The sequence below is a fragment of the Heterodontus francisci genome, chromosome 13 (assembly GCF_036365525.1).
Source record: "Heterodontus francisci isolate sHetFra1 chromosome 13, sHetFra1.hap1, whole genome shotgun sequence".
Classification (NCBI taxonomy): Eukaryota; Metazoa; Chordata; class Chondrichthyes; order Heterodontiformes; family Heterodontidae; genus Heterodontus; species Heterodontus francisci.
Genome location: NC_090383.1, coordinates 50,627,800 through 50,638,646, shown reverse-complemented (window position 1 = coordinate 50,638,646; position 10,847 = coordinate 50,627,800). Strand labels below are relative to the sequence as shown.

The window sequence follows — 10,847 nt, the reverse complement described above, 5'->3', positions numbered from 1 at the left end:
CATGAGCTCCTACTTTGTGCAATAACCTTTTATGTGGCAGCTTGTCAAATGTCTTCTGGAAATTCATGTACAGTATGTTAACTGGCTCCCCTTTATCCACAGCACATGTTACTCCTTCAAAGAACTCCTATTTCTCTTTTACAAGTTATCTGTTGGCAACATCATCCGATAACAGCGTTTAGCACTTGCTGAATTATCAGATTGCTGGTCGACATCCAGTACTGGATGAGTAGTAATTTCCCCCAGTTAAAGATTGAGAAGGCTGAATCCATTGTCTTTGGTCCCTGCTACAAACTCCATTCCCTAGCTACTGACTCCATCACTCTCCCTGGAAGCCATCTGAGGCCGAACCAGATTGTTTGCAACCTTGGTGTCACAATTGACCCTGAGATGAGCTTCTGACCACATATCCATGCCATCGCTAACACCACCAATTTGCAACTCTGCCTTAGCCTCTCTGCTGCTGAAACCCATTTCTGTGCCTTTATTACCTATATTACTATTCTAAAGCACTCCTGACTGGTCTCCCACATTCTGCCCTCCATAAACTTGAGTTTATCCAAACCTCTGCTGCTCAAGTCCTTGCTTGAGCTAAGTCCCATTCATCCATCGCATATGTGCTTGCTGACCTACATTGGCTCCTGGTCAAGCGCCTTGATTGAAAAATTCTCATCCTTTTTTTCAAGATTCCATAGCTAAATGCCAATAACTTGGGTGGTGATTTGCTGGGCTGCAGGATGACATTGATGTAATTAGTAAATTGGATGAAGTCTTCAATATCAATGAACTTCAGTTAGGCATGTCGCTGTGAATGTGTAATAATGCACAATAGGATTCTTAGCAGTTGTATCATTACTTTCTATTATTGCGTTGCACGCTAAATGTTAAACACCGAGCAAAAATCTTAAAACTATATGCAATCTGAATAATTTGATATCAACTTCTGATTGGTATGACCACCTCATGCTCCACCTCAAGTCTGACCCTATCACAACATTCGCCACCAACATGGAAAAGAACGAGATGGGATGATAACATAAAAGTACCATTAAAAAGCATGGGCCTTATTGCTGATGAGGCACGAGTGAGATGCCTGGACCATAACGGTTGGAAGAAGCTGGCAGTGGCAGCATACTCGTATGGATAAGTCCCCAGATGAACAACAGGACCAAACCTCTGGATTCTTATTTCAAATATTCTGTTGGGGATATATAGATCATCCTTACCCATGAAATATGGATGTAATATCTTGGGTTGTCCCTATAGCATTTTTTTAAATAAGTATATCACTGATTTTATGATTTCAGCCCCCTTTATATCCTAATGACGGATAGGCATTTGGCCTTTTTTAGTACAGAAGTCCAATTAAAAATTTATAGTGAAAATTTTAATGGTGCTGTTCACAGTGTGGTCCAGTGTCTCAATTCCATTATTTAGTTTTCAGTCTGTTATCCTGATTGCAAATTTATTTTTGATGGTTTTTCATTATTGTTGTGAGTGGCCATTACAGCCACAAGCAAAAATCTGCTGTTGATTAAAAGTTAAATTTGAGCCCTGTGTGTAATCTTGATGAAGCATTAATACATCCTGCCATTGGATTTGTGCTTCCTGTGCCTATGATGTACAGACAAATGATAGTAATGAGTTTCTGCACTGAACAGAATTCTAGACTTCCTCTGTTTCCATGTTCTTGCAGATGGAGTCATTGTTTGGGAGTCTGCCAGAAATGCTCCAGTTTCAGAAGATGTTTCTTCAGACACTAGACGATGGTATTGCCTTATCACCTGATTTCAGCAAGTTGGAAACTCCATCCCAATTTAAAGTAAGTGAGCAATTTATGCACAGGATGAGGAAAAATTCAGAAAGCCGGCCGTAATGTACACCTGTACTATTATAGTAGAAGTAATGATTCCTGTTGACACAGTACTACTCACTCAGTTACAACACGAGGGTGGTTGAGTTATCTATTTAATAAGACTAATTGAAGACCTATATTTGTGGAACTCCTCTTAGTAAGCTTTAAAAGAGCATTGAGTTACAATATCTGGTCTGCATGTAAATTATTCAAGTGTTTGTTACTATGTACTACAATTTTTGCATCACATGTACACGAGTAGTGATAAGAATTCTATATATACATTTTAGTATAAAGTAGCTCCATTGCACTCTGATTTGATTGTTCCAACAAGTTTAGGAATAGAACTTTTCCAGTTCTAGTATTGTACCTGGGGTCTACAAAGAACCCTGAAATTATTACCTGCACTAAAACTTCCCTTTTTACTTACTGAAATAAGTCTAATCCCTCACTCGGGTCTGTCCATAGGTATAGGTGTGTGTAGCCAGCTGAAATGGGGCATGTACACTAAGTAATCCAGTTTGCTGAAACCTGGAATGGTAGTGCACATGTGCAAGTGTGTACATCCAACTGCAGAGTGGTGCTACTGAGTATCAGAGGAAACCAGAGCAATTCTTGGTGCATCACAGTTGCACTGGCATAAGTGAAGAGGGTTTTTAAAAATTCATTTACGGGATATGGACATTACAGGCAAGGCCAGCATTTATTGTCCATCCCTCATTGCCCTTCAGAAGGTGGTGGTGAGCCACCGCCTCAAGCTGCTTCAGTCTATGTGGTGAAGATAAACCCACCGTGCTTCTAGGGAGGGAGGTCCAGGATTTTGACCCAGTGATAAGGAAGGAACAGTGATATATTTCCAAGTCAGGATGGTGTGTGGCTTGGAGGGGAGCTTGCAGGTGCTGGTGTTCCCATAGACTGCTGCTTTGTCCTTCTAGGTGGTGGAGGTTGCAGGTTTGGGAGGCACTGTTGAAGGAGCTTTGGTGAGTTGCTGCAGTGCATCTTGTACACACTGTAGCCATGTTGTGCAGGTGGTTGGAGTAAATGTCTTAAGGTGGTTAATGGGGTACCAAGCAAGTGGACTGCTTTGTCCTGGATGGTGTCAAGGTTCTTGAGTGTTGTTAGAGCTGCACTCATTCAGGCAAGTGAAAAGTATTTTCCATCACACTCCTGACTCGTGCCTAGTAGGTGGTGGAAAGGCTTTGGGTGTCAGAAGGTGATTTACTTGCCACAGGATACCCAGACTCTGGCCTGATCTTGTAGTTATAATATTTATGTGGATGGCTTAGTTACGTTTCTAGTCAGTTGTGACCCCCAAGATATTGGTGAGGAATTCAAATATGGTAGCACCATTGAATATCATGTGGAGATGGTCATTGCCTGGCATTTGTATGGCATGAATATTACTTGTCACTTTTCACCCCAAGCCTGAATGTTGTCCGGGTCTTGCTGCATGTAGGCATGGGACTGCTTCATTATCTGAGGAATTGCAAATAGAACTGAACACTGTGCAATCAGCAGCGAACATCCCCACTTATGACCTTATAATGGAGGAAAGGCCATTGATGAAACAGCTGAAGATGGTTGTGCCAAGGACACTACCCTGAGGAACTCCTGCAGCAATGTCCTGGAGCTGGGATGATTGGCCTGCAACAACCACAATCATCTTTCTTTGTGCTAGGTATGACTCCAGCCAATGAAGAGTTTTTTGCCCTGATCCCAGTGGTTTCAGTTTTACTAGTTCTGGAGCACTGGCCATCAGCACCACAGCCAGCATGTTGTCAAAAGCTATTGCCTTTGTTGTATCCTGTGCACTCAGTCATTTCTTGATATAACATTGCGCAAATCAAATTGGCTGAAGGCTGGTTGCTGTGATGGTGGTGACCAAAGAAGGAGGCTGAGATGGATTATCCAGTTGGCAACTCTGGCTGGAGATGGTTGCAAATATTTCAGCTTTGTCGTTTGTAATGATGTGCTGGGCTCTGCCATCATTAAGGATAGGGATGTTCATGGAGCCACCTCCTTCCATTAGTTGTTCAATTGTCCACCACCATTCACAACTGGATGTGGCAGGGCTGTAGAGTTTGGACCTGATCTGATGCGATTGCTTAGCTCTGGCTATCACATGCTGTTTAGCATGCATGTAGTCTTGGGTTGTTGCTTTACCAGGTTGGCACCTTATTTTTAGGAGGGGAATAGGAGGGGACCAAGAATAGATCCTTGGGGGTACACCAGACATGGTGCTGCTCCTGGCATGGCTCTTCTGCACCCTTCTTTGAACCAGGGTTGGTCGACTGGTTTGATGGTAATGGTAGAATGAGGGATATTCTGACAGACGGACTGGGAAACCGATTGCTGTGAAATTGCTGAAAGTGAAGCCTGAAATTTTGCCTGAGCAAAGTAACAAAGCTCAACTTGTGATGATGTTGAATATTTTGTTTAGTTTAGTTTAGAGATACAGCACTGAAACAGGCCCTTCGGCCCACCGAGTCTGTGCCGACCATCAACCACCCATTTATACTAATCCTACATTAATCCCATATTCCTACCACATCCCCACCTGTCCCTATATTTCCCTACCACCTACCTATACTAGGGCAATTTATAATGGCCAATTAACCTATCAACCTGCAAGTCTTTGGCATGTGGGAGGAAACCGGAGCACCCGGAGGAAACCCACGCAGACACAGGGAGAACTTGCAAACTCCACACAGGCAGTACCCAGAATTGAACCCGGGTCGCTGGAGCTGTGAGGCTGCGGTGCTAACCACTGCGCCACTGTGCCGCCCGGACATTGTACTGTTGTCTGATCTGTTTAACACACACTCAAGAGGTTTTCAAATGCAAGGTGATCAAAGAGGCAGAGAAAAGGATCTAGTGTTAAGGATTGTGGTGGAATACAGTTCTGTTGCTGATGCCTCACAAAGCCTCATGGGTAGCCAGTTTTGAGCTGATAGATTCAGAACAGATCTATCAACAACATCTTGTATTTATATAGTGCCTTTAATGTAATAAAGCATCCCAAGGCACTTCACAGGCATTATAAAGCAGAATATGACACCGAGCCACATAAGGTGATATTAGGGCAGATAACCAAAACTTTGGTCAAAGAGGTAGATTTTTATGGGGAGTTTTAAAAAAGGAAAGTGAGGTAGAGAGGTTTAGGGAGGGAATTCTAGAGTTTAGTGCCCAGGCAGCTGAAGGCATGGTCACCAGTGGTGGAGCGATTTAAAATCAGGGATGCTCAAGAGGCCGAAATTAGAGGAGTGCAGAGATCTTCAAAGGTTGTAGGGCTGGAGGAGATTACAGAGATGGGGAGGGGGTGAGACCATGGCATGGTTTCAAAACCAGGATAAGAATTTTAAAATCAAGCCATTACTTAAACATATGCCAGTTAGGTCAGTGAGCACAGGGGTGATGGGTGAAATGGATTTAGTGCCTGTTAAGACCCCGGCAGCAGAGATTTGGATGACATCAAGCTTGTGGAGGGTAGAATGTGGGAGGCCAGCCAGGAATGCAATAGAATAGTCAAGTCTAGAGGTAGCCATGACATGTATGAGGGTTTCAGCAGCAGACGAGCTGAGGCAGTCGGGCGATGTTATGAAGGTGGAAATGGGTGCTCTCAGTGATGGCATGGATATGTGGTCAGAAGCTTTTCTCGGGGTCAGATACGACACTAAGGTTGCGAACAGATTGGTTCAGCCTCAGACGGCTGCCAGGGATAGTGATGGAGTCGGTAGCGAGGGAACAGAGTTTGTTTTCAGGACCAAAGGCAATAGATACGGCCTTCCAAATCTTGAAATGGAGGAAATTCTGCTCATCCAGTATGGAATGTCGGACAAGCAGTCTGATGATTTAGCAACTGCAGTGGCGCAGTGGTTAGCACCGCAGCCTCACAGCTCCAGCGACCCGCGTTCAAGTCTGGGTACTGCCTGTGTGGAGTTTGCAAGTTCTCCCTGTATCTGCGTGGGTTTCCTCCGGGTGTTCCGGTTTCCTCCCACAAGCCAAAAGACTTGCAGGTTGATAGGTAAATTGGCCGTTATAAATTGCTCCTAGTATAGGTAGGTGGTAGGGGAATATAGGAACAGGTGAGGATGTGATAGGAATATGGGATTAGTGTCGGATCAGTATAAATGGGTGGTTAATGGTCGGCACAGACTCGGTGGGCCGAAGGGCCTGTTTCAGTGCTGTATCTCTAAAATCTTAAAAAAAACAGTGCTAAGTGCTGTGTTTTTGGATGATGTCACCGAGGGACAGCATGTAGATGAGAAATAGGAGGGGACCAAGAATAGATCCTTGGGGGTACACCAGAGGTAACGGTGCAAGAGCGGGAAGAGAAGCCATTGATTCTCCGGTTACAATTAGATAGATGAGGATAGAACCAGACAAGTGCAGTCCTATCCAGCTGGGTGGCAGTGGAGAGGCATTGGAAGAGGATGGTGTGGTCAACCACGTCAAAGGCTGCAGACAAGTCGAGGCGGAAGAGGAGAGATAGTTTACCCTTGTCACGGTCACTTAGGATGTCTTTTGTGACTGTTGATGAGAGCTGTTTTGGTACCATGGCAGGGGCTGAAACCTGATTGGAGGGATTCAAGCATGGAGTTCCGGAAAAGATGGGCAAGGATGTGGGAGGCAACAACATGTTCAAGGACCTTTGAGAGGAAAGGGAGGTTAGAGATGGGGTGGTAGTTTGCAAAGTCCAGAGATCAAGGTTTGGGCTTTTAAGGAGAATGGTGGGGATGGCAGATTTGAAAGGGAGAAAGGCAAAACCTGATAAGAGAGAACTATTAACAATGGGTGGAACCATCTGCTCTTAGGCTATGAGCGTAAGTCAGGACCATTTCCAGGTCCCGACCTGCTCTTCCATTCAGGGCGCCTGCCTGAGAGATCTTTCCACATGCTGCCAATCAAGAGGTCACCTCTGGGTCTGCTGTCCAATTAGGGACAGCGGGCGAGTTCCTGAGGCTGCATGCCCAGTCAGAGGACCTACGGCCTTGGATGGACGGCAGCCCCATCGGCAGAGGTGAGTGCTGCCACTGTTAAAGGGGGAACGTGTGGCACATCTATCTTCAGGCACCCTCTGAAGAGGGGTTACAGTAGGAGGCCTCGCTGCCCCCCCCCCCAGGCCAGCCACTCAAGGAAGATCCCGACTTGGCCCTCAAGGAAGATCATAATGTCAGTCCTAATCAGCTTACAAATGGGCACTTAATTATGCAGATTGGCTACCTGCCACTGGCAAGCATGTAGCCTCTGCCAGTGCTGACCCACCTCTGAAGATTGCCCGGAGGTAGGAACGTGTCGGGCCGCTGACCCGATGACACATATTTCTCCAGAATCCCTCTTGGTCCCGCCTTGATGCTTGCCCCCACAAGACCAGGAAGATTCTACCCAATGTCAGCTAATGTTGGAGCCAGGAAGGGAAGTTGGGTGGTCAACGGTTTAATGAGAATAGGGTCGAGAGAGCAGGAGATGGGGCTGAGGGGAGATAGGAGCGAAACTAGTGAAAGATGCAAGTTCAGGACTCGGGCACGGGGAGCCTTACTGGAAGTTCAATGCAGTGGGCTAGGGGAAAGGAAGGGAAGTAGCAGAGGAAGCTGATTGGATGGTTTCAATCTTGGTGACAAAGAAATCCATGAGCTCATCATACTTATTGGAGGTGAGGGGGAAGGGGGTTTAAGCAGGTGGTTTGCAGTAGAGAAGAGAAGCCAGCGATTATCTTTGTATTCCAGGATGATCCTGAAATAGTGAGTAGATTTCGCAGACAAGAGCTGAACCCAATAGTCCTTTATTGGGCCGAGCCAGATCTGGCAGTGAATGGCCAGTTGTCTGAGATATCCGTTCAAGTCTGCAGATTAAAGGAGATCTTAAGGGAGCGAGAATGAGGGCTGTACTGAGAGAATGGCCAGGGTGCGAGAGCATTCGTGTCGATGGAAACTAGGGCATTGAAGGTGGAGGTGAGGGTATGGTTGAGCAGATCAGTAGATGCAGAAATATCATGAACAGAAAACCAAAGGCTTGACAGTTGGATTTTGAGTGTACAGTTGTAAGTGAATTTGGGGGAGAGTTTTTCCCCCAGCGGTGCATACAGAAGGAAGTAGGGTTTGGTGGGGAAAGAAGGATGTGGGTGTAGAGTGATGGATGGAAGTGATCAGAGGTGGATTTATCTGTGATCGATACCATGTGAAATGGCAAGATCAAGGGGATGGCCATGCATATTGGTTGGAAAGTTCATACAGAGGGTGAGATAAAGGGCTAGGATAAAGGGCTGATGAGAAAGCTACTCAGTGCAGAGGCTGAGTGAGGAAAGCAGTGAAGATAGCTTGTTGAGAAAATTGGCATGGTTCTTGGGCAGATGGTAGAGAGCCATTATTTTAGGAGAGGTGAGAGGGGTAGAACAAGGTGAGATGCTCAAAGAAAATGCTAGAGGAGTAAGAGGACAGACCAAAGTGAGATTTGATTGAGAGGCACAACCCCACTGCAGGCTGGGTGAGGCTGACAGCTGCCACATAATTAAAACACAGCACAGATTCTAAGATGGGGAAGCTTCAGTTAGGGAGAAGATGTCATCAGCCCTCATCCAGGTTTCTGTTCAGGCCATGATGTAATGCGATCATCCACAATAAGCTCATGGATTACAAGGGCTTTGTTCACAAGTGAACAGACATTCTAGAGGGAGATGCAGAGAGGGGTGGTGATAACTGGACCACTGACGGAGTCCACAGGATCAGCACTGGGAAGGCAAACTTGGACGGAGAAGATTGGCAAGATCAGACCCCAGCCAGCATGCTGGGCAGGAAGGTCGGCGAAAGAGTAAGATGGGCAGCTGCTTGTGAGGAGGCCTTGATGGGCCCTTCAGGGAATGCCGTGAGGCAAAAAGGGAAGCTGTAGGCTCATCTAAGAGATGGTCAAGCCTGGGTCACTGATAGAAATCAGATTGAGGAGGACTGAAGGGTTGGGAGAGGGATTTGGGAAGGCAGAGTACCTGACTGGAGCAATGGAAGGAGGCATAATGACCAGACAGAAGGGTCTAGGAGGGGTAGAGAGAAAATAAGTAAAAAGAGGGGGGAAATAATAAAGTGGAATTGGAAGTGATGAGCTCGGGTCTGGAGTTGCAGCCAAAGTGCAAACGTGAATGGACACGGAGAAAACTTAAGTTACATAGGCCTGGTTACGTAACATTAATTCGGATATCCTAGTAGTGAATGGGGAACAGAGAGGAGTCCATAGGGGAGAGTCCAGGGTTAAAGACACAAGTCCCATAGTTAAAGTTGATGTAGGTAGCTGGAGTCCGTGTGGAACATTGACCAACCGTTCTCCAAATTTAGAGACAGGTATGACAGGCGAGAGGACGGAATGATGAAGGAATTCTCATTGGAATGAAGATCCAGGAGGCGTGCAGAATCAGTTGCAGGGCAGAAAAATGATGGCAAAATTTGGAGGTCACCATACCGTTTACTATCCTAGTTAGCACAGTGTTAGTGGAGGGTGCCCTCAGGTGAAGATAGAACTTTGTCTCCACATGGACTGTGTGGTGGTCACACCTACCAATAATGTCATGGACAAATACATTTGCACCAGGTGAAGATGAGGTCGTTTAGGCTTTTAACTCGTGTAGGTGCTCGTGTAGCTATGACCTTTCAGGACTTGGCCAGCTTGATCAGTAGTGATGTTACTGATCCACTCTTTGTGATGGATAGTGAAGTCCCACAGCCAGTGTACATTCTGTGCCCTTGCACCTTCCAAGTGGTGTTCAATATGCAGGAGTATTGAATTATTAGCTGAGAGAGGGTGGTAGGTGGTAATCAGCAGGCTTCCTTGCCATTAGACTCCAAGGTGTCTGGAGCCATTTTTCAGGACTCCCAGGGCCGCCCTCCTTTCCTGACTGTATACCACTGTGTACCCACCTCTGGTGGGTCTGGAAAGGATGGTGATGGAGGAGTTTGGGATATCGGCTGGAAAGTATGATTTGGTGAGTATGATGATGTCAGGCTGTTGCTTGACTAGTCTGTAGGACAGCTGTCCCAATTTTGGCACAAGTTCCCAGATGTTGGTGGGGCTTTGCAGGGTGGACTGGGCTGGGTGTGCCTTTGTCATGACTGAATCCTATGTCTAGGTTGATGCCGCGTGGTCTGCGTGGCTTTATTCTTAACTCATTTTTTCCTAGTGGTTTGGTACAACTGAGTGGCTTGCTAGGCCATTTGAGGGCAGTTACAGGTCAACCATATTTCTGTGGGTTTGCAGTCATATACAGGCCAGACAGAGTAAGCGGGGCAGGTTTTTTCTCCTAAGGGACATTAGTAAACCAAATGAATTTTTATGGCAATCCAGTAGTTTCATGGTCACAATTACTGATATTAGATTTTTTTTTAAATTCCAGATTTATTTAATTGACTGAATTTAAATTCCCCAACCACTGATATAATTTGAATTCATGTCTCTGGATTGAGTCCATTATGCCACCTCACTGGCCTCGAAGCATGATGCAGCAGTAGTTTCTGTGTAAATGAGGCCATTCAGTTGAATGCAGATCTTCATTCCCTATACAATCTAATAGAAAAGCTGCTGCTTTGTAAGAGTAGTTTACAAGTTAGATGCATAATGTATGCAATTCTGTTGGATTGAAGGATTTTTTTTTTTCAAGCAGAAGTATATGCTTTGTTAACTTGAGTTTCCCAGGGTATGTACTTTTCTACTAGCACCCATTGGAATTTTTCAGATATTATCCATTTTGTATGATTTGTTTCAGTTGATGCTTGCAAACTGAGACAGTACAGTGCAAGTCATTGGGAATGATTTACATCTTGCTACTAAACGAGAGGTAGAACGTTGGCACTAGGTGCTGCTATTATTTAAATTAGGCAGCCAACTATGAAATAAAAATGAGCTCCCCTGATGACCTATGTGGGCAGTGGCACCCCGAAAATACCAAGCCAATCTGATTGCAATGTTAGTAGCTGATCACAGCCGTAGAGCTGCAGCACCCTGAGTTTACATG

The 10,847-nt window shown here is 45.5% G+C and overlaps 1 protein-coding gene across 5 annotated transcripts in view; it reads left to right on the top strand.

Moving 5' to 3' along the window:
• Positions 1-10,847, top strand: part of LOC137376374 (rho guanine nucleotide exchange factor TIAM2-like) — a 438,770-nt gene that overhangs the window by 387,284 nt on the left and 40,639 nt on the right. For all 5 annotated transcript variants that reach the window (XM_068044808.1, XM_068044809.1, XM_068044812.1 and 2 more), the window contains one exon: positions 1,697-1,822. In XM_068044808.1, coding sequence (XP_067900909.1) covers positions 1,697-1,822 — 126 coding nt within the window. The remainder of the gene's footprint in view (positions 1-1,696; positions 1,823-10,847) is intronic.